We start from the raw sequence: 24898 nt of genomic DNA on the forward strand, positions 1-24898 counted from the left end.
CCAGCTCTTAGAACCATACAGGAGACTTATTTAACAAACACTTTGCTAGTACAGGAACCTATGACATAAGCAATGCCCTTGATTTCTCCTGATTGCTTCCTACAACATATCATTGTCATGTCTTTCGCTCTTTTGCTAGATCTCACATGTGTTATAGCGTCACAAATTCTTCCCAAAACTCATGATACGGGACAACATACAGAACATTTTCATTCAGTGGACCCTTCTAAACCACACACTGACTATATAATTTCTGGCAACAGGTCTCAGTGACTTAGGTAAACCCTTCTAACCCTAAGTGGTTGGGAGAAAGAGGAGAATGGAAAAGAGAACTTCTTTTATCCTTCTTCTGTGCAATTTTTTTGAACTGTTCTTTCTCTGAAGTATTTGAAATTCATAGCTCATCTATGGCTTCTTACTGTCCAGTGAACAAGCGCAAGAGTATAACCCCAAACTTCATAGCTTTGACACCCTCAAATTAAAAGCACTGGAAGTTTCAAGGACCTTATTAATGGCACTCTGCAGTTGCCTGGCCTAACTGTGAGCAGCACTAGAGGCATTAGAGCTATCATGCTGCAGACCCAGGAAAACAGATCTGCATCACTTAGCAACCATAAGGGTTAGACTTTCGGAGGAAGGATTTTAAGAAGAAAAATTCTGGACCAATAAACTTGATTACCTAGGATGCTCCAGAGGAGACATCCCAAGTTTCACAACAGATAAGCCTACCCTCCCCATTTACTGTTCTCTTCCTCATCTAGAATTTGACATTCAAGCTAGTGTGGATGGAAACAGTATTTTATTTCCTAAAGTAAAACATACACCACACAATATTTTAAAAGTAAGAAGTTATCCTTATGACCCAGTGTGCAGTGATATTGAGAATAAACTAGTCACTGCATTATTTAAATACAGACATTTTCAAGTCTCCATACACTCTTTGCCATATTTAAATCACCTTCTTAGAACAAAATGTGAGTATTTACTGCTAAAAATATCAAAGTGCATTTATCGAGTTCTCATTCAAAAAAAGAAACTACTAAGCTCTACTTATATTCAAATTACTTCAGAGAAAATTAAGTACATGATGTCTTTCTGTTCCAGCTCAGGAAAAAACAGGCCACACCAAGCAGAAATTTTACTTCAGTCAAAATTTCTCCAGAGCACATTTATCTCTATATATTTTTGCTGTATTCCTTCTCACCTATTACCAACACTCAATTATAACTACAATACAGATCTTTGGTACCAGCGCCACAAAGAAAGCATATCAATCAATCTGCTATATCAATATTACTTTTCAGCCTTCAACCTCCTGCACAGTTACACCACTATTCCCAACACTTTACCTCACGCACCTCTTCAGTTCTAGTCCTGGGCCCCGATTACATACACATTTTTACCATACATCTATGGTCACTGTTGAGCCTCTTCTGAGTGTTACATGAATGGTCATGTAGCCTTGATAGATGGACTGCAGTTCCCCAGGCAGAAAAGATAACCCGTAAATTATTTCACTTCTAAATCAAGATAGATTTTAACCCCAGGTATCGACAGATATAACATTCCATTTTTCTACTTCTGTTGACAATATTAGATCATTTCACCAAAAGAATACTTTTTTGATTGTTAAGCCCTCTCCCTTCCTTCCTCTTTTGTCATAAAAGCAACTCAGCTGAGGAGGGACAGTCAAAGGTTCCCTTTTTATTACTGGCATAACCATCATATAACCTTGATTCACAGTGTGGGCAAGATCAAAGATGTCAAGAGTATCACCAGATTTGGTTACACACTTACCGCAGAGCAATTATCACAACCAATATGACAAAAAAAAAAATGAAAACAATTAGACAGATTGACAACGAAGTACCTTACAGGAACTAACTAGCAGCAATGAACGATGGTTGACACGAAAACACAGCGCCTTAGTGCATTGAGTCACTAACCCAGCTAAAGCTATTGCATTCCTGAGAGGCCCTCATGATTCTGAGGTAAGGACTTCTCAACTTAACGCACTGCACTAATACTTTTTCAATAACTCTGTCATCAGAAACTAACCACCCACCACACCAAATGGTTTATACCATACTATTTATATGCTGCTTTTTCTCAGACTCCATTCTTTCAGAAAGCGTATTTTCTTTCAATTGAAAAGCATTTTTTCTAGATCTTTACCTCCCTCCACAAACACATACCCTGCATACTTCATCTGAATCTCCAGTCTCTTAACACACAACACAGCAATGTCCAGTCTTCGTATTTAACTTGACCCAACAGCACAGCCAGCTGCCGTGAAGCTCCTTCTCTTGTTCACTGACCCATCACCGCACATTCCCAGATTAGCGGAGCTCCATTTCTGTGGATCACTGATTCAGCCTTACACATCCCCAGCACTTGGTGCCCACTCTCTGACCCAATAAAATAACACCCCCCCCCTTTTCCATCTCTGAACTCCTCAGTATTCTCCTTCATTCAGGGATCTGCAATACCAGAAATGCAATCACCTACTGTTCCCTGGTTAACAAGGAACAACTAATTCAAAGTATTTGAACAACAATTTTAACAATAACTGTTTTAGGAGCAGTCTCTCCATTCCCTTTCCTCCCCCTCATCCCAGAAATAATCACGGAACGGTAGGACATGCACAAGCCACAGCAGCAACAGATAAAGCCAAAATCTGGCAGCTTCCCTAAAGCAGAGTACAGGCCAGTTAAAACAGCTTTTCCCACGCACACACCATGCTCACTGTAACAAACCTTTGCATTTTTCCAATGGTCCTATCCACCTAAGCAATAATTCCTACTTACTCTGATCTGAGGATCCCTAATGCCTTGATGAATGAAAACCCCACAAACGGCAAATCTTCCCCCGAGAAGCCTGCTGGGCTCAACTGGCACGTAGAAGATAAAACCCGCGAATTCTTCTCCGGTTCATCAAAATTTGAGGTGTCATCATCAGACTTGAGAGTAGGAACGAAGGGGGGAGGAGCTGGTGAAAAAAGCAAGAAGAAAAGACAAAATTCAGCTACAGTTCACTCTGCAACAGTCTCACTCATTCAGTGCTTGCAATGGCACTGCAGCTCCTGCTTTTAATCTTGCTAACACAAGCAGACTGAGCTGCTGCTCTCAAATCGTATTACAGCAACAAGAGATTAACCCTTAAGCTACCAACATGGCTACCACTCTGCAGGCAGAATGTCTTCCACACTGACTAAACTGGCTTTTAGGTTGGGGATTTGGGATTGTTGGATTTTGGGGTGGTTTTTTAGGTTAGGGATTTTTTTTTTTAAACACCTACATTGAATCAAAACAAAGCACCAGGCTAAGAAAATTATTACTGTAATATAGCTGAAAGTAATTCAATTCAGATTCATCTAGAAAAAGAAAATGTCTCCAACCTACCCAATTAGTGACACTACATGAGAATGCAGCCTGATCCTTTGCTAGTCAGCTAAGGGACATATCTACCCCTTAATGCTACCAAGAATCTTCCCAGCATGGGCTTCTAATCAACAGCAAACTGGTCTTTCTCCCAGAAGATTCTAATAAACTATAGCTACTAGAAGCTAATTGGTCTTTAGGAAGGGAAGAAATATCAGTAAGATTTTATTTCTCTAAAAGAGCTTGCTAAAGATCTGGAACTCTTGTTGGGACACCACTGCAGTCTGGCTCTGATACAATCAGCACTGAAGATAGATATAAATAGCAGGAATTACAATGTATTTCTCACTATAATTTCTAAATTGGTACCACTTAACTTGTTAAGCAGTTGTTGAATTTCAGCCGATTTTCTCATGTTTGCTTCAGTTTAATTAACCAACAGAACAAAAGACCAAGTTCTTCTCAATGATGTGCAGCACCCGAGCTACCTGCTGGCTTGGCTACGTGTGTGAAAGGAATGAATGCAAAAGCCTGCTGTGCAATTCCTACCTCATTAAATCCCGTTTTCTAAGAGATTTTTTTTATTTATTTATTTCATTACTCAGGTCCTCACTCACTGCAAAACTACTAATCTCTTTTTTGCTCTATAAAGGAGATCGCTCTTCAGTCAGCTACTAGAACACAGCCCATTGTCACAAGCTGATGGAAGTGTAGTGTGCTAAAACCGTTACCATGGATCCAGTATAGATCTCCTGTAGCTGAAGGGCTGATGAGAATTGAAGAACCGGGAACAAACATTCCAACCCCTGCAGTGCAGGCTCCCTGCTCCTCACTCTCTGCATGCTCGGAGTTTAACCCTACCTGCCTGCATCGGTGACAGATGCTGATGCTTATCTGACTGACACAGGCAGAATGAGTCACGGCTGGAGCTTGCTAGCTCCCTCTAGGTTGCCAAAGCCTTTCACAGCCCGCTTTTTAACTCTTAATTCTCTACACAAATGTACGCTTAAACTACCCACCAGACCAGCATTAACAGCCCCTCAAAAAAATTAAAAAAAAAAAAAAAAAATCTGTCTGTATAAACTGCCAAATCACAACTACACACGCAGGCTTTGTGAGCAGCTCCCCGAGGAGCCGTTCTGACGCTGCTCCCCAGCAGCGAAACGAGAAGAAATTCCATGAAGCAGCTCGGATGCTGCTCACGTACAGTAGTTCCAAGTCCATTAGAATGAGATTAATGGGGAAAATGCACAAATTAAAAAGGTTCTGGAGTAAGCAGTTTTACATACTGGCTCCAGAACATTTAAATTTTCTGTCAATATCACGAATTTGTTAATTTCGGCTATTTTATTGGTTATAATATAAATTTAGATCCAATGTAATGCTGACGTTTCTGTACTGTAAACATAATTTTGGCATACAGATTGTTGATTAGGATCTGTATTTTTTTTTAAATTCACTTAATGTCAGGATAATGTCCAGCTACTCTTTCATATGCTCTTAATGATTAAAACCAGAGAAGCAACAGAAAACAATTTGTACCATCTGTAATGCAAATATAAGCCCAAAATTACAGTTAATTCATAGCAGAGGAAGATAAGTTCAGGAATTGATATTTTTTAGTTTAGGACCTCTGCTGAAAGAACTTTGCACGTCCTCTTACAGGAGGGGTTGCTGTGGGGTTTTTAACATTGTCTTTGAAGAGAGATACAGTCTATGAGGTAAAGGATTAAGAAAACAGCAAACTATTCACTTCGTCTGGGGAAGTCTAGAATCTTTCTTAAAGAGGTAGCAAAAGGCAACATAGCCACCTTTTTTTAATGGTATAACAACCCCGTTATATACTCCTCAGAGTCTGACAGGTACTTTCAGCTTAGAAAGAGATCCAATGCCTTATTTCTCACCAGAAATTAGCTAAAATCTTAAGAGTCATCTTCAAGCCCTTGCAATTAAAAAGAAGCTCTTTCCTCTTACCAACAATAAGAATTCCTAGTAAAACCACATGCATAAAAGAAAATAGAATTTAAATATGCCTAAGATCAGCATGCACATAAAAAGATGAAAAGCACTCAATAGGGGAGCAATGGATGCAAAAAGATAAAACTGAATGCGAGACAGAGCAAACCTTTGGGGCTGGTGGGAAACTAGTTTAAAGAGCACAATGTTTTACACTAGTTTACTCTTTAATAAAAGATGTGAACGAAGAAAAGAAATTGTGAACACTAGATTAAAAAGTTATGAAAAAATAATTTGCCCTCTATTTTGCATTCACTATAAATCGATGACAAACAGTCCAAAAACTCTGCAACTTTGCAGTATAACCTTGTTACAGCGTTCGTATCAGGAAATAGTAGCAACTAAAAAGAAAACCTGGAAACAACAGTCATACAACAAAAACACCTCTAGATGTTAAGTAGTTCTGAACTGTCCACAGTGACTGAAATGAGAACTTCAGAAGTTTCAGGACACTGGAGAAAAACTCACTTAGGAGTTAGAGGGAATCTCTTTAAAGAAAAAAAAAAAAGCTAGATCCACTCTGTCTGATTTTGTTAATTATTTGGTAGCTTCTTCACAGTCCTTTACTCCTAAGACCGAGTCCTTTGTCTGAAGTCCAAAATATCTACAGAATAAACGTAGTTGTCTTTGTAAAAACAAGCTAAAACAGATGAGCAATTTTGTTCTCAAATGTGGGTCACATGGTGACATCTATAGTTAAATCATTATTTCTTGCTTAAATTCAAAGGACTGCCACACAACAATAGTATTTTCAGAACAAGATGAAGACTGGTGAATGCAAATACACTGATGTGCTCATCAGTTGCTTCTTTAAAGGGAAGAATCCTTTAGTGGAGGTCAAACTAAGCCCCTGCGAACTAAATGTTAAAACCATGCCATTGCATCTGACAAGGTGAAAAATTTGCACTTTTTTCAGGCTTACCCAAAAGGGAGGCAAAACTATTGCTCAAAAAGACAGTAAACCCAATGCTTCTACTCATACAAACTGGTTGGGTATAAAGACCTCTTTTTCCCTCCGATACGTTACACACGAAAGTACATATTCTGTTTACCATTTAAAGTATCTTGTAGAGAACTGCATGTTTTAAAAAAGCCAATTGCTTGCCTAGATACCTCCCCACTTGTGGAAGGATGTAACCCTCTTCCATCTGTTCCAAAGAATGACTTTCAGAGGAAAAGGGGGTGTTGTAGGTTGCTAAGTTTAAAAAAAAAAAAAAAAAAAACAAAAAACACCAAAACCCAAAACCACCACACACACACACTGCAGTACTTTAACCAGTTTATCGTTAAGATTAGATAAAATGTCTCTTATGGAAAGAAGCTTTTTTTTTTTTTTTTAAAACTCTGCACTAGTGTGCGTATTTATGATTAGTTCAAGGAACATTGCCTTAATCGGGTCTTTTCATCCTTTGAAAATATTTGCATGCAAATTCAGAAAAGAGATACTGCATTTCCCCCGGGACAGTGAAAGACTTAACTGCAATAGGAAATTTAAAGGAAATATAGAAGGTTTATTAAGAATAAAAATGCGTCTTTTCTTGATCTACAAGGTGATCTATATATACTTTCTGAGGAAAAGCATCCACACAGCCTTTTTAAGTAGGTTAGGCATTACTCTTCCTCAGGCTTTGAGAGGCCTATTTGAGTAAACTGCTATGGAAGTAAAACAGAAAACAGCAGGTCCAAACGATGTAATTTAAGGATGTTTTATCTAAGATCACTTTAAAAAAAGTCATTATACTAGTTCTAACCAATCTATACAACATTATCTTTCTGTTCTGTCAAGACAATGATCCAACACATACATTTCTGTTAATAAAAATGATCTTCAGGCTGACATGAAAGTAATCTCTACTTAGAGAAACAAGTCAACACATTTTTCTGAAGGTGAGCATTTAAATGAAACATCACACTGTTTAACTGTCAACATACTGAATGACAACTTTGGGTTCAGAGGGATAAGGAAGAGTTTTGGACTTATGAAGAATGGGATTTGGTTTCCTGCCCGTTTAATAGCAGAAGACAGCCTAAAAAAAAAAAAAAAAAAAAAAAATCAGTCTTCAACTTTTTCTTTTCTTCTGTTTGCACAAGACAATAATTATTTTCTTCTCAAATATATAGTTTCCTCATTCAAGACCAAGTCCAAGAGACTGCAGTTAAAAAACAACTCTTAAAATGAAAGATTCTTTATGCTATACAGACATATCACTTAGATGAAAATAAAAGTCTTCTGACTGTCTCTCAGCTAGCCTTCAGCAGGCAGATTTTTGGTTCCAAAGTGAACAGCTGATGTAATTTATGGATTTCAAATAACAAAGTGATTAACAAAATCCCCACATTATATAGAATGCAACCTTGTTGCAAATAACTCAAGTATGTCATCCTCTATTATCTATCTCTGATTTTAGATACTTATCAAGTACTCAAATAGTTCTGTTAACAACTTTCCAGTTAAAATCCTGATCATTTAGCTGAAACACAGATACAAATGTGTTTATTCTAAGTAAATAAATTCCAAAGTATTTTTAGAAGATTCTGTCAAGTAAATCAATACAATCTTTCAAAACTTTTGTTTTGTTTTCTTTTGTTTGGGCAAGTGTGGTGGTGTCTGTTTTAGGGGGGGGGAGGGGGTTTGGAAGCTTTAGAAGTCATTAAAAAGCAGAAGTCAACAAATACAGAGAGCAAAATCTAGAAATATGTTTACCTGCAAGGCAAGGGTACCAATTTCTTCCCTACCTTTCTCGGTGTGAAATAGAAATAACATCATTGCTTTTACAGACAAGAGGAAAGTCTGACTGTGCTGACACTGAATTTAAGAATCATAGAATCATTTAGGTTGGAAAAGACCTTTAAGATCATTGAGTCCACCATTCCATACCCCCAAAATCTTTGGCCAGATTAACTTGAGGGAGTGAGATTCTTTAGTCTAAATCCTGTGACCTCTTCCAACACTCACTAGTTTCCCAATTTTCTCAGGCTGCCATTGCTCCAGTTAAACACCACTATCAGCAGAGGTCAAGATAAGAAAGAAACCTTTAGCTTTTAGATAGCCTGGGCCAAACGCGACAAAGGTTTTGAATAGAACGACGGCGACACTGCCCTGAATAAACCAGAAAATGGAGAACCACTGCAGAGAGCAAAGCAATAGGTGATACATTGAATCTGCTACGAAAAGCAAGAAGACTGCTGTGTTCTGTGCTAGTTACTGTGGGGTTTTATGAAGTATGAGACATAACAACCAAGTCAGGGGTCAAAACTGCATGAATCTTCACAGTAGGTAGGTCCGGATATTACAAGGAATGATGCAATCCACTGGCCAGCTGCAGACAGAAACGGGATTTTTAAAGTCCTGAATGACTATTTCAACATTATAACCACATCAGGGCTGCCTACCAGCTTGTCCATCTTTATCACTGTTGCCACACAAAATGGCAAAACATTCAACTAACTTGTGCAGTTAACCGGACAGACAATTGCCAAGGAAACATCAGAACATATGCTCATATGCCATTTTTTTTTTCAGATCTGAGATAATATGATACAAACACAACACAAAAATTTCAGAAACAGAAACTGATGGCTTAGGCAGGGTTCTGGAGAAAGTAGGCAGAGCAAGCTGAAGTCTGGCAAATATATGCTAAAATGATGAAAATGACTCAAAGCTCAATGGCTCTAAAAGGGCAGAAACAATGGAACTTAACAGAACAGCAGCTCCACAAGTTCAAAATTAATGAATCAACAGAAATGTGAGTAAACATTCTGTGGAGCTCACAGCTGAATTCCTGAGACAGTCATCAAAAGTAGCAGCACTGGCTTAGCAATTTATCATGGAAAACGGAGCACAATCATTGCTCTTACAGCATATTTGATAAAGAATATAAGGCAGACGTGTTCCTTGCCCAGATAATCTTACAGTCAAAATAATTTAAAATACTGTCCAACACAAGTCAGGCACTCATACATAGATCATTGATGATCTGTGAAATATTTGCTTTTGCCACAGAGCTGGTGCCTCAGTACTTCCAAATACTAAATTCCATAGTATTCTTCCACAGTATTGTAAACAATTTTCCGCACAGGAAACTACCTGTTTCACTGGTTTTATTCCATTCCTAGTGCAATGAACAGATTCTTGACATAAAAATTAATCATATATTAGCCATATTAACTTTGATGAAAAACTCCAATGCCCCTATGAATGCTGACATTTTATCACCTACAAGAGCTAAAAAATCCCAAACAAACTTAAATGAAGCTGTGTCACAAGCAAGAACATACTGATGCGTTTTAATCTGAGGAAAGACATGGAAAGGACCATTTTGATTTTCCAGTCTAGGGCCTGCAGTAATATGGCAATTGCAACAAAAATTCATATGGAATTGTATTAAACATCATCTTACCTTATAATTTCCACCTGCGAGATGTTAACGTATCCTATTCAAAATCAAAATTACTTGTTTTGTTTAAAACACCTGCTCCGGGACACAATTCTGTTTCATTATGAATAATTATTCAGATCAAACACAATTAAATACTCACATTGTACAAAGTGTCACGTTACCCAAAGAAATAGGAATTGTTTATGAATGCAGTATTATTCTACTTACAGTTACGGATATCATTCCAATCAATTTTAGAAAAAAATGGATGGCAGCAGAGTCTCTCATAACCTAGCCTTTCCTTCTGCCCACAAAGCAGGCTCTGGATCAGATCAAGAAATTCACTACTAACTTTCACATCCTCTGGGAACTTCAGAAATCTCTGCATTAGAAAGAAAAGGATTTCTGCTCAGTAGGGAAACAGTCCCAGAACAATAAGATTCAGTTTCGTTATTCTAAGATGTCAGGCACAAAGGATAAATATTTATAGCATACAAATAACAGTATTGTGCATTTTTTTCCAAATAGGCTTTTATATGCATTTACTGCAGTAGAGATAAGACAGGAAAAACCATACCCAATCAGACAAATGATAGACCCAGATCACCATCTTGTGCTGAATGGCCAATGGCATACACACACGGAAGAGTAAAACAAGACACTGCCCCAGAAAATTCTCCCAAACTTCCAAGGATTTTGGCTTAGGATTTTCTGAACGAGGGATGATGTCTTTCTATTTGCCCGATCTCAATAGATTTTTCTTCTATGAATTTTTCTAGTCACTTCTTGAACCCATATAAACACACTTAATAGCTGCAAACTTGTGGCAAAGAGCTCCCCAGCATGAGAATGTGCTATATGAAATATCCTTTCTTGTTTGTAACGTAGTCACTGCTGGTTACTTTCACTTGATGCTCCTAATTCCCATATTAGAATTCTGAGACAATAGGCAACCGCTTTTTTCACTTCCTCCCAGCTAGACGTGATTTTTTTTTTTTTTTTCTTTTTCTTTCGTACTAGCTCCTACCATTCTACGTGCTGCTTTTTGGACTATTACTAAGAACTAAAGCCCACCGCTGGGTAAAGTTGGGATACTTTTCCCTTCCTATACATCGGTTTGAATTTACTTATGCTAAATTTCACATGACATTTTAATCATGCAGACACTCAGTATCCTCAAATATCAAATCTTTCTCCAGTTCTTCTAGCGCTTATCTTTACTACCCAGAAGCACTTAGTAAGATTCAGAAACTTTATCAATCTATAATTCATCCTTTCTATCCCTTTTCTAGATTATTTTGGAAATGCTGCAATTACAGTTGCCTAAGATGAACAGCTAAATCTTTTTTTTATTCATGCATTGCAGATGATTATTTTTAGACACCTGTTACAAAAAATAACTTGATGTGTACAATACACAGATATACAAAAACAATATAAAGCATATATTCTAAATATTTTATGAAAAGTAAGAGACATCCACAAGCTTCTTTTTTCAACTGTAAAAACAGTATTTAGTTAAAGCCTTTTACTCAAGAACAAGGAAGGAATTCTCTCTACCTGGAAGTTCATGATGTTATTGAAAGTTTTTGCTGAAGTCCCTTCAGCAAACGGAGATCTTCCATAAATCATTTCATACGCAATTACTCCTAAGGACCACCAGTCACATTCTGGACCATAAGAAGCTTTGCCATCCCCGTTCAACCCTGTTAGCATTTCTGGTGCCATGTAGTCAGGTGTTCCCACAGGTAGCTTGGCATTTACCTAGAAGCAAAGATATACCAAATGAAAACATAGCACTTTCTGTTCATGGTGATCTTGGTAATAAAACAAATATCTTTTTTTTCTTCCTTTTTCTTTTTGTTTTTTAAATGAGACAGTTTTCAGCCCTTCAAGTGAATTTTAAGTAAGTAATTTTAAGCAAGGCTGTTAAGCAAAAAAGTGCAAGGTTAAGGAAACTGCTGATAAACAAACAAGACAGCAAGCTATTTGGTATAAAAAGAGTCAAATTATCAGAGCTAACTGTTACTAGACAGTACAAACAGCTAAAGTAGAAAAGCAGCATTCTAAAAAGCACAGGATTACCAAACACAAGTTTTAAGCAGTACACATACTCTAGCACTACTGCTTCAACTAGTGTTAACAGGGACATCATAGCTGAAATTTCAGAAACAGTCAAATTTAGACATAAATATTCCCTGCCCTCATTCCATTCTGTGTCATCCATACCTTTTTACGTTATGTTCCTGATCAGCAAAATATTAGTATTTGAATTTCTGGAGTGCTTAAAAAAGGTAATTCAGGAGCCAAAACTGCAATCATTTTTGCACTGAGTGGCATAAAAAATGAAACAAAACAGCAGGCAGACTAAACACAAAAACCTGAAGGTGCTGAAAAGATAATGTAAAGAAAAAAATTAAAAGAAATATGCAATGCAGAGAAGCACTGAAAAGGGAAGAACGGGGAAAACAAAATATTAAGAGTCACAACACTAAGAAAAAGCAACAAAAAAATAAAAATTGTAAAACAAGACAGGAATCTGACAGAGAACTGCATATTCTCGCTTAGATATATTTTAATTTCAAATTATCACTTGAAATGGTATGCAGCTACCTAAATTTACAAGCAACTTATAAAAACACTCAAGCGATTCACAGCTTTGAATATAGTGCTTTCTGGTGAGTAAAGCCCAGAACATTGGAATGTGACTCATTTCAAACAAGTGCTCCCCAGTCTTCAACACTATGCCACCTTAGTTAAAACAAACACAATTTTCAGTCCAATTATGAACAACTGTAAGTCCGTGTCCTTCTTTAAACACAGCACTGAACAGCTGTAAGAATCTCTAGAAATATGATTTTGTATTGCAGTGCAGAGAAAGTAGATTTGCCTTTACCTTACTTGTGTATTAGAATTTCAATAAGCAAATACATATCTACTGAGAGCTGCAAAAGATACTCGAGCTCATGTTTGAAAAGCCATTCATAAATAGAAAAACATCATTGTGAATAGAATTATAGAATCATAGAATAGTTTGGGTTGGAAGGGACCTTAAAGATCATCCAGTCCAAGCCCCCTGCCATGGGCTGGGACACCTCCCATCAGACCAGATTGCTCAAAGCCCCGTCCAACTTGGCCTTGAACACCTCCAGGGATGGAGCTTCCACAACTCTTCTGGGCAACCTCTTCCAGTGCCTCACCACCCTCGAAGTGAAAAATTTCTTCCTAATATCTAATTTAAATGTGCCCTCTTCCAGTTTGAAGCCATTACCCCTCATCCTATCACTACATGCCCTTGGAAAAAGTCCCTCTCCAGCTTTCCTGTAGGCTGCCTTCAGATACTAGAGAAAGCTGCTATAAGGTCTCCCCGGAGCCTTCTCTTCTCCAGGCTGAACAACCCCAACTCTCTCAGCCTGTCTTCATAGGAGAGGTGCTCCAGCACCTATGGAATAGATTCCATACTGGACAAGTAAGGCAGAAGAACAAGGCTTAATCAAGGAACAGATATAGCATTAGTTTTCCCTTTTTGACTGGACTACCCAAACAAGCCACAGACAAAGTTTAAATCCACATTATTACCGTTTTGTTTACTGTCATTTTGGCAGCTGACCCAAAGTCCACCAGTTTAATGTGTCCTGTTCGGTCAATAAGAACATTCTCTGGTTTGATATCTCTGCAAGCAAGAAGAAAGCAATCAGTATGTTTCCATACTGTTCACCACTGTCACATCTAGATAACAGGATATCCCTATTCAGCTACACCCAACCATGTGCTCAGTTGCATAAAACCTTAACAAGTACGAGTCATACTTCCAACTGTTGTTCTGCTTCCAAGCAAATATGAAACTAGTAAAGTTCCCTTTATTTCATGGAAAGTTAATAATTACGGACAGAAGATGGAAAGAGAAGGTAGTTTCACACCTTGACTATATTGTAACTGAGATAAGTGAAGTATTACGTAGCTTGCTTCCCAAATTTCCCCGCAGATTATTGTGTACATCTTTCAAGTCCAGACAGCTATCCTCCGTTAGAAAGCCACAGCCTATGCATAAGTGCAGCCACTACAGCTGCTTGGAACATAAAATACTTCATAACATTTCCAAAGACTCAGAACAGAATAAATTTATTAACCACCAACACAATTTGAAAATGCACACTGAAACAGCCTTCAAGCCTTGATATGATCTTTAGAAAACTCTGATATTTAACTATTCCAACACCCTATACTGCCCTATTCACCAATCATACACAGCAAGTTTTAACAATTACACTTATTTCCCATACTAGTTGGTGCTAAAAGCAACAATCTCTGGAAAAGTTTTTCATTTTTTATAGTGCAACATTGAGGCTTCTTTCTTACTAAGCCTCCAAAAATATATATATAACAATCCTCTTCTGATATTAGTTTGAACTTTACATCAAAGTTAATGCCTTTAGCTACAATTATAGTTGGAGTCTGATTAATTTTCTAATTTTCTCTTCCGATGCACCATGTGAAATACTGTCCTGAAAGAGGACAGAATATTAAAAAAAAAAAAAAAAACCAAGACCAAGAACGCATCATTCCAGAACACTTTTTCCGGAATGATACTGACCAAATATTACGTGTGATGCAAAGCAACGTTTACTTACCGGTGTACATAACCCATTTGGTGGACACTGTGAATGGCTAAAATCAACTCTGCAAGATAAAACTGCACCATACTCTCATCTAGTTGGTCCTCATATCGATTTAAGAGTGACAGTAAGTCCCCTCCAGGCTGATACTCCATAACCTACATAAAAATTTAAAGCAACAGATATAGTTCATATATACAAAAGATATTCCATTCAACTCCTCCATATTACACTGGACACACATCAACCAATGGCATGTAATGCAGGAAAATTTACAGAAGATGAGCTCATTTCAACCACCACATTGTTCTTCAACATAACTATGGCGATAGTGTTTAATAGAGGAGAAAAGAAATAAAGACTAGGCATTACCAAGTAGAGATTTTTCTTGTCTTGAAATGCATATTGTAACTGTGGAATCCATGGACTGGTGCTCTGAGATAATATACTGCGTTCTTCCTCAAAAAATGACACCTACAAAAAACCAAAGTGTTCAGTTATATCACGATGAAAATGAGTTAGAATACATTAGAATCCCCTAGTTTTAGAAAGATTTGAGTCTGTGCCAAAGGCTCACATCACAAAAAAAATACACAGAAAATATTAAATGCTATTTCCTTGTGATGCCCAGCTTTAAAAAAGTAATTTTACTCCTTTGTGTTTTCCATTCCCCTCACACCTTCTGTTGTCTAGCTTGCACTCAACTGAGTAGTCCCTGCAGCAAAGGCCAGTTTCCCTTTCAAACTGGTGAAGAATCTACTAGTCTGGAGTGCAATCTTGGTTGATCTCATCTGGACTGATCCTAATAAAATAAAAATAATCTCAGAAGGATCAAACAAGCAGAAAAGAAGCTAGAGCAACAATGGGGTAGCACCTTACAGCTAATTCAGTAATAAATTCATTGTAAGGTATTAAAATACAGACTTTCTTGAAATCATCCTCTAGCAACTATTCAGATGTGCAGCCAGACAACAAGAAATTAAATTTTATTACAGAGATACTGCAAGTTCATTTAGATCAACATTCCCTACTTTCACTGACATACGCTCAACAAGACTGAGCAAGTATCACATTGAGGGTAGTATCACACTTTGCTTTCTTGTCAACCTATGCCATAGGTTCATTCTCCCCCTCTGCTCTGCCCTGGTGAGGCTACATCTGGAGTACTGTGTCCACTTCTGGGCTCCCCAGTTCAAGAAAGAGAAGGAACTGCTGGTGAGAATCCAGTGGAGGCTATGAAGATGATCAAGGGAATGGAGCATCTCTCTTATGAGGACAGGCTGAGAGACCTGGGGCTGTTTAGCCTGGAGAAGAGAAGGCTGAGAGGGGAACTCATCAATGCTCATCAATATCTAAGGTTGCATGTCGAGAGGACAGGGCCAGACTCCTTTCAGTGGTACCCAGCAACAGGACAAGGGGCAACAGGCACAAACTGAAACACAGCGAATTCCATTTCAACATGAGGAAAAACTTCTATACTTTGAGGGTGGCAGAGCACTGGAACAGGCTGCTCAGAGAGGGTGTGGAGTCTCCCTCTCTGGAGATATTCAAAACCTGTCTGGATGCGTTCCTGTGCAACCTGCTCTAGGTGAACCTGCTTTGGCAAGGGAGTTGGACTAGATGATCTTTGAAGGTCCCTTTCAACCCCTACCATTCTGTGAAGAGTAATTTTAGTTTACCTTCATTTCTGATAACCACAAACAATGCTAAGGGATCTCAGGAGTAACCTAACTGCACCATATATTGGGAACAACTGATGCAGGTATTGCTGTATAAATTCACAAGCTCTTTCATGGACTATCTCTGTCCTACTTGTCATCTCATATCAGTGAAAGATTAACTTCTGTTTCTCACCAAACTATGATAGCAACCTCCATTATCCCTTTTTTAAGTTTTCAAGTAACACATTTCTCAAGCTAGTGAGAGGATCTCCATAAAAATCCAATCACCACAGTTTGCCTTCACACCCACTCTTGACATTCTACGTCGCTCTTTAAAATAAAAAAAGCCCTTAATGAATAGATTGCCTGAAAATTCAAGCCATCATCAAGCTGATCAATACTGATCCACTATTTTCTTCATCTGTTTTTTCTTGTCTTACAATTAGATTCAAGCTCTTCAAGACAAAGGCCGTTTTTTGTTTTGGATGGCACCTCACCCAATAGATTCATAGTCTATGACAATGGCTTTTAAACACAGCAAAACTACACACAAATATGTAACTTCACTGAAATGTAGGATGATCCTTCTCAAGATACACTTTTAACCTAATTTTAACAGCAGTGACAAAACGGAACCATTCAACAAATTGTAATTTATCATTCTACTCTCATAACAAAAGAATATACATACGTGCTCCTGCACCAACAAGGACTCCTTGCTCATCACCTTCATAGCATATACATCACCGGTAACTTTCTCTCTTACTACTTTTACATCTGCAAAGTGACCACAGCCAACCACACTCTTTACTTCAAAATCCTTCACACTGGGTTGCAGTTCCCTTAATTCAGCTATAGTCTCTGCATCTATAAAAATAAAATACTTATTTTTACATTAGCCAACCAGCATTTCATAACAAATACACCATCAAAAATAAGGAATAAAACAAAAAAAAAAACCCTACACATTTAGTTCCAGACTCTCAAGAAATGTTAAATCATTCCAGAATATGCTTCTTAAAAAAAAAAAACACACACAAAAAAAACACAGTATGCATAAGTACTAGAAAAAGACTGTTATAATGCATAGTTAAGACTGAAATACGGTACATACAAAAGAATCAGGAAATGTTAAGACAGTTCCCATAGCAACCTTAATTCTGTCCCATTCATAACATCATAGGCTGATAGCCTCTTTTGTTTCTAATTTCTTTCCAGCCATCCCTTACCAATACAAAGTGTATTCTCTAAATATGAGGCGAGTCAAGTGGCAGGGTTTTCTCCTCTGCCTGTGGGAGGCACTAGTCTATTGTCTAACAAATAACCATAGACTTATTTCAGGCATTCAGTTCAAGTTTTCCATTGACTAGTTTCAACCAGCATGCACTGTGATAATCAATTGCTCACTGTAGACTGTTCTAAAAATTCTTCAGACTAGCATAAAATTACTCTCTGCTAATAATATCTAGAAACTGTTGGATGGAACTATTACAGAGGGCATAATATGTTACTGTTAACCAAATAGCTTTCTAGTATATCTTAATAGAAAGAGCGATGAACCTTTTTTTTTCCCCTTTTGCCAAAAAGAATCCAAGCACATTATCAGGAAATATTTACTCCATCAGAAATTCTATTTCTGAAGCACAGAACTACTATTTACAAGATACACTGGCAAAATTCAGGTAACACATGGAATCTAAAAGACTACTTCAAGCTGAAAGAGCCAAAGATTACCAAGTTCCTTTCTAGAATTTTTTTTCCTCATACTTCTAGTCCTGCTCTCAACTTCTGACATCCTTCTATTGTGCATACTTGGAGCTTTGCTGTATGCAGTACTCAGCCACTTTTAAAGAAAGTGCCTCCTCAACTATGAATACAGTACAGACTAAGAAGCATGCACATTCGAGTCACAGCACTTCAAAAGCCACTTGCATTTGACCTTTTTGGACCTGAACAAAGCCTTATTTGAGATTGCCAAGATCCCCTTTGCAATGTTGAGTCTCTCCATAAAAAGTCATATTCTCAAAGTCCTGGGTTACAATTATTAATGAATCAAAGCAACTAAAGCATTATTTAAACATTCAGATTCTTAAGAACTGTATTTTAAAATGACACCTGTAAATTAGTCTAAACAAACTTACACTTCCTGACAAAGTTGCCAACATGTTTAATTTTCATTAAAGCAGGGTTTCTGCATTCTTCAAAAAGAACGAATAAAGAATCAAGGATGCCTTCCCGGGAGAGAGGAGACATCTGCTGTTGAGTCGCAAAGAGTGGCTTCCCCTGGAAAAAAAAAGAAGCAACAGCAGATGGAGTCTCAGACAACAATGAAAAGCCTCAAATCAATAACATATGTATAGAGCAGATTATATATTATCCATTTAAAAATGACTACTTCAGAAATTAGACAAATGATACAGAAGCGTGAGGTAAATATATTGTACTCACTAATGTCTATCTGTAAGAGCTGTTACAAGTATTTTACTTCTAGACAAAGCAATCATTTAAAGATTGTTAAAGTTCAAATCACAGTTTTCTTGAAACTATCTACATCCTACTGATGATTCTGATCTGACTGGCTTTCTTCTTGACATTGTACCATGTAGGTTTTTTTCATGGTACAAATAGTTTAAGCAATCAACATGAATATTAGCTCTAGAAGGAGAAGCTGCCGAACCTCAGATGATCAAATAGCAGCTACTTAAGTAAATCCATCTCATGAGAAACCCTCAGCTACATCACCCATGAAAAAACTGCCGATTACAGAACATAGAATGCAATATTCCATCCTTATGTGTGAAAATCCACTCAGACTAAAACATTAACATGTAAACATAAGACCAGCTACTACGCACTGAACTTTGCGCAAACTAGACTACACACTTTGAACTTCAACAAGTTATCCTCCTCTTTTACCCCTTCCTCCCAAGGCCCACACAGGCACACTTTGAGCATCCACATGAACAAACAAAACTGTATATTGATACACCGGGCAGGGACACTGACAAAACCAAGATCGGCTAATCCCAGGCCAGATGCTCTTTACCTGAAAGAGCAGATTTAGCCGAGAAATTCGGCTGGTGATGGGCTCCATCGGTCCTGCCTCTACCGGATTTCGGGCACCGCATTTAAACTTCAACATCTTTAGAGATTATCTTGTATAAAAAAAAGACCACCTGAAAAAGAAAACCGGGGCTTTCAAGAAAAACATTGGAATAATGACTTTAAATTAAAAGAAGGGCATGAGACAAAGTATAATTTGAGCAACGTTTATATTTCCATGGAGACAAAATTTATTAAGCAGTTTGAACGCATCCGGAGTGTCACAGCAGTTCGTGTATTTCCTGGGAAAGGCAGGGAGTAGGAAAGGCTGCTGACAGAAAACGAACCCGGACAGTGCTGAGCCTCCCCCCCAGCCGGCGGCGTTCGCGGAGCCGCTGCCCGCGACACAGAAGCCGCCGCTTCGCTCCGGACTGCCGCGGCCTCCCCACACCACCCCCGCGCCGCTCCCCACCTGCCGCGCTCGCTTTACCGCCATCCAGGTTTGAACCCAGCGAAGGGCGTGTCCCACCCACCATCACTTCCGATGACGCTGACACCCTTCCTCCTCCTCCTCAGCCAATCCCGAGGCCGGTTTGGCGGAAGCCCTGTCGTCACGTCCCCTAGAAGGAAGGCTGAGGGCTAGCAAACCTCCCCCCACTCCCCCTGGGAACGTGAGGGGGCGGGCGCGAGCGCGCGTGCGGGCGGTTAACGGTTTTAACCGTCAAGTTGGCGGTCTGTCCACTGTGTCTGCCGCTGAGGAGGCTCGGGGCTTCCCCCACCGCTCTGGGCTTAGCAACCGCTCACTCCCTCAGGACCGAACAGTCCCTCACGGGCTCCCGGTCCCACCGGGCCCTGAGGGAGCTAGAAGCGTGAACTAGTGCGGGGCTGCGCTCTCTGGGGTTTGTTCCCTCCACCGCTTATTTTACCTCTTTTTTTTTTTTTTTCTTTGCCAGATCGTGAAAGGCAAAAAAAAGAAAAAAAAAATTTAAAAAAATGACTCATTCTTAATAGTTCTGACTGGAACTGGTTCAGCTGTAAGACTAGACGTCATAATTGGCAGCAGCTAACTGCCAGGTAGGGCAGCCAGAGGGGAAATCGTTTTCAGAAGCTTTAAATTTTGCTCTGTAAAATGCTTATTTCACCTTTATTTCCCAATATATATTTTTTTAATAGCTGTGGCCATTTTATTCATGTATAGGGTGATTAGCTTTCAAGTGAAGCATTGGTGAAAATGTTCCAGCTTGGCATCCAAAGTGCCTACGTGCCATCCATCAAAATGCTAAGTGGAGTGCAGCATGACCTTGTTTAACAATGGATCGGTACGGTGATGTCAGAGGAGAACATCAGCACGAAGCATTGATGCTATCTGCAAACATCACAGTTATGCAAAACAGAGGATGCTATTTCAAAGGACAGTTCCTTATTACACAGTGTCTTGGCAAACTTTGAGCTAGTAACAGAAATCCAGGTGATGGGGTTCCATGAAAAAATATAATCATGTTGCTGTGTAGTAAGATGTTTTGCTATCCTGCAATCATTTTAATTATGCTAATACAGGCTTGGCATCTGGCTGATAACGTAATGCACTGATGGATTTATTATATTGTGACTTTATACAAATGATTTTACAGATTTGTAGTTCCTTACACCTCTTCCAGTCTGCCACTGGAACACTGACTTATTTTTGGTGTATTTCTTGTCTCAGACTTGCATATCTGGGTTCATTTCAAGTTATTAAACCTGAAATAGCTTTTAAAATCTAATTTATTGTCCACCACCTGCACTGCCAATTTGCTTTTTGGATTCCGCTCAGGACATTGTCATTGTCTCTGTCTCATCTGCATTGCACAGGAGAGATCAGCTCTTAAAAAGAAGTGCAATAAAGAGCTTCCTTTTCATAAACTGGTCAATTTTCATGCTAGTGCATTTCAGTAAAACACCATATCCTGCCTTGATATTTGGAACCCTCTCATGTCTAAGGGTGCTCTGTCCTAGATTTTCGACAAGTTTCATTGTCTGCCATCCAAACTAAGAGAACTTTAGGCTCCTCTGCCTTTCCCTTTCTCCAGCCTACCTTCTCCTGCACAAATGCCGTTAGCCCCCTTCTATTTCAACTGCCAAATTTACTGTTAAATATCCACACTGTTTCTAACACCACTTGGGAAATTACCATATTACATTAGTTTAGATTACATTACAACTAATTACATTAGTTTAGATTTAGCAAATGGGGGAAGCAGAAGAGCTGGGTTCTCTTTCTAACAGCTCAATTCCATATTGTGTTCAAATAACAAGGTGTGGCTGATTCCATCGTCTCTGCAGGATGGTGTGGAAGAGCTGATCCACAAACTGGATGGGGAAATGGGTCATTAAAGGTTTCATCTCACCCACATTAAGATACCCTTTCCCTTCTACAACATGAATGCTAGCCATGGGTCTCACACAATATCCCAAACCTGTCCAGCCAGGAGAGCTGCTCGGCTGGAGAGTCTGCCTCAGTTGGATAACCAGCCTCTCAGCTGCCCAGCAGCTTCAACAATGGTCTGAGTTTAGTTGCTGCGATTTTCATTTTTACAACTTAATTTTCCCAAATAGAGATTTCTTTGTTGGCATACTGTTGAGTGCTTGCAAGCAAGGAGGCTGGCTGTTAAAAGCATTGTTTGGGACAGATACAGTTTTCCTCATAATTTAGGTGAAGGCTCAATTAGTTCCCTTTAAGAAGGCACTTAAATACATATTTTGCTAGAAGCGGCCTTGTGGTAGAAGGTCACTTATTGTTTTTTCTTCTTTGTTGCTGTGTAAAAGGCTCACATAAACAAGAATGTCTACCAGCAAAATGAAACAGCAGCATAAAAATACAGCTGCACCAGAACTGTTATCAAACATTAAGAAAAGAAGCTGAAGTGGCAGATGGAGGGAACAGAGGAGAGAGAAAAGCTGTGCAGTTTCAGTGGTAAAACCTCAGTACCCATTTCTGATGTCTCAGGTAAAAAAAAAAAAACAAAACATACATACCTTTTCAGAAGAACACATATTTTGTTTTTCTTTAAATTGGTGATCTGAAGTCTTCAGAGTGAAAGTGATGATTCATTCATACTTTTGATATTTTTATCAAGAGCATTCATAGTACACTAGTTCTTCATCTTTATAACGGGCAAATTATATATTACTTCCTGATCTTGCAGCTACTCCTGTGGATAACCTCGTTTCACTTGAAGGATCATCAGCAAACCTGCAATTGTACAAAACAAGAGCTTATTCCCTACTATTAAACTAATAGGCCATTCAATAGCGTAACAGAATAAATAGCTCTCTGATTTTCCCTAAACAGGTCCCAATATGGTGCTCAACATGTTTTGACATCTCACCATGCATTGAATTGGTTACCATCTGCTTGGCATTTTTTGATTATAAGAGTTGGGGTTTCCCTTTATTTCCTTGGCCAAAATTCTCCTCCCTCATGCTGCTGTTGCTGTGTAAAAAGTGACCGTGTTCCAAAGATTGCTTGTCACTAACACCCTTTGGGTTTGCCCGGGGTCTAAGACACTAAGTGAATGTAAAAGTAAAAGATCAGGCATGCAGGTACGCCAACCTTTTGCCAAGAACCTGGCACTCAGATTCTCATCCAAACTAACATAGCCATATTTTAATGGGCAGAGAGATGCCAAATCCCCCCCTAACACCATCTGGCTGTGAACTTCTGTATTTAAGGCAGCATCACTCTTAAATGTCTTCATTTTGGAGAAGCAAAGGTGACTCGTGACTGCTCCCAGGATGCTAACTTCCTGATATTTACATATGGCTAGAAGGTAATAAAAAAGGCTTGTGCTATCACAATTCCAAGACCTAGGCATGACCAAAAAAATCCTATTTTTTGTCCTACTGTGGAAATCTCTTCAGCTCTGTTGTTTACAAATCTAATGCTAATCCATTCATGCAGTTTGCAACCAGGGCTTCCAGAGTATGTGGACCCCAGAAATAAATCGTGTTCTTGAGCAATTCTTTTGTTGAATGTTATAGCTGGCCTTTACCATAGCTAAACTATATGCGTATGAAAACAAAAAATGAATTATCCCTTATCAGCTGTATTCCTTTCACTAACCCGCCAGTATTTAAAGATCCTGTAATAAACCAAGCTCTTCCATTGTTTTTCCTAGCCCTAACCCTGATCATAGTTACCACCTTCTGCATCAAAATAAAGGGCTAAACTTGGCTGACTTGATTACAGTCATAAACCCTTGCTAATAGTAGCTCTCACCATTGCTTAATAGGACCTAAGTAATCCTGAGATCCTAGGCACATTTTTTGTCCACTTTCTTTTCCCAAACTATCACAAAATATCAAACTTGGATGTAATAGTGATGCACACTACAGGAGACAGAAATATTTGCACAATACATCTTTAGGAATAACAGTTATGGAAGAGGTAACTAAATTCCTTTTCTGAGAAAGATATGAAGGCAAAGAGAAATAATCACCAGGAAAACAATTATATTGTCTTTCCTTCTGCAGTATTTTTAATTTCCTCCTTTGAATTTTTAGAAAAAGGTCACTCTGCAATCATTCTCCTAGGATAAGCAGAAAGGAAATGAAACTTTGAAAGACCTAAGTGGCTGTTAGATGTTTCTTCATGAAGATGGACTTCAACCAGAAGTTAGGTACAGAGCTACATCTGATAATATTCTTCAAGGTTATTTTGATTGAAATAATAAAAGCTTTTTTTGTTTATATTAGCAATATGCGAATAATAGTATTATATAAGTGCTAATGTTCACTGTTTTTTTTTAATACGTTGTTTTTATTTTCTTTATATTTACAGAACTAAAATCCACTAAAATAGTTTTTTAAATACACATGGTAGCCTTCCTATTAGATACATAGCTATCATCTATCTTTTTATTTATTTCTAAAAATGCAAACAGACACGTGATGCTCTTCAGATCTAATCCCAATTCGGAGGATTCCTCATTCCAGCACACACTGTTCAGTGACTACCCATGTTTTTCTTACCAAACTCTACTAACATTACAGCCCTATGTTGAATTTCTCTGTAAGCCAAAACATAATCATGCTGAATTTCTGGTTTGACCAAAATGAAGTGGTGATCGAATTGGGTCACTAACAATCCTTTTCATATGCACACTGAGCATTTAACCACATGAAAGCACAGTGCTTTTTAAAACCTAATTGTCTACCAGGTTATTTTTTTTTAATGTTTATTCTAAAATAAATACCTAATTACTTACTGGAGAAATAATTTATTAATTTTCAGATGCAGTAAAATGCAAATTATCTTTTTCATATCTCAGCTTCAGGCTTCCTTCGTGCCATCACAGGAACACCCCTGATTCCACAAAAATTGTTTTATAGAAGCAATTTATTAAACCTCATGATCTATCAAGACACATGAATATTGATGTCTTCACATTAACATCTCCTGGAACTGCTGAAAACTAAATTTGTCATGATTTAAAACAGGAATTATATGTTGCAAAGCAACAAGTGACAGGGGCCTAATTAAAGCAAAACTGACAAAGTATCTGAGCAACTAAAATAAACATTTTGTTTTAAATGTAGCTCAAGAACTACTTGCATATTTTCACTGACATAGAAAGGAACGCAATGTTGAACTCTGTTTTAGAAGACAAAACCTAGAATGGGACAAGTGCAGTTTATCATCTGGATATGTCATGTAACAAAATACTCTGGAATTTAGATAATCATGTAAAAGATGGCCACATCAAATGATATTTTACCTAGATTCCAAAGAAGATATGAACTGAGATACCTTTATAGTGAAGATA

At 38.2% G+C, this 24898-nt stretch overlaps 1 protein-coding gene across 2 annotated transcripts in view; it reads right to left on the reverse strand.

The window, feature by feature from the left end:
• CIT (citron rho-interacting serine/threonine kinase) overlaps nt 1-19194 on the reverse strand; it is a gene marked incomplete at both ends in the record, with an annotated part of 72169 nt that extends 52975 nt beyond the window's left edge. For both annotated transcript variants that reach the window (XM_082491802.1, XM_082491801.1), the window contains 9 exons: nt 2808-2988; nt 10004-10157; nt 11336-11539; nt 13355-13448; nt 14407-14549; nt 14764-14865; nt 16744-16919; nt 18194-18335; nt 19099-19194. In XM_082491802.1, the coding sequence (XP_082347928.1) occupies nt 2808-2988; nt 10004-10157; nt 11336-11539; nt 13355-13448; nt 14407-14549; nt 14764-14865; nt 16744-16919; nt 18194-18335; nt 19099-19194 (1292 nt within the window). The remainder of the gene's footprint in view (nt 1-2807; nt 2989-10003; nt 10158-11335; nt 11540-13354; nt 13449-14406; nt 14550-14763; nt 14866-16743; nt 16920-18193; nt 18336-19098) is intronic.
• Between the last annotated feature and the right edge of the window lie 5704 nt (nt 19195-24898).

Source organism: Vanellus vanellus (assembly GCF_965231255.1).
Source record: "Vanellus vanellus genome assembly, chromosome: 16".
Lineage (NCBI taxonomy): Eukaryota > Metazoa > Chordata > Aves > Charadriiformes > Charadriidae > Vanellus > Vanellus vanellus.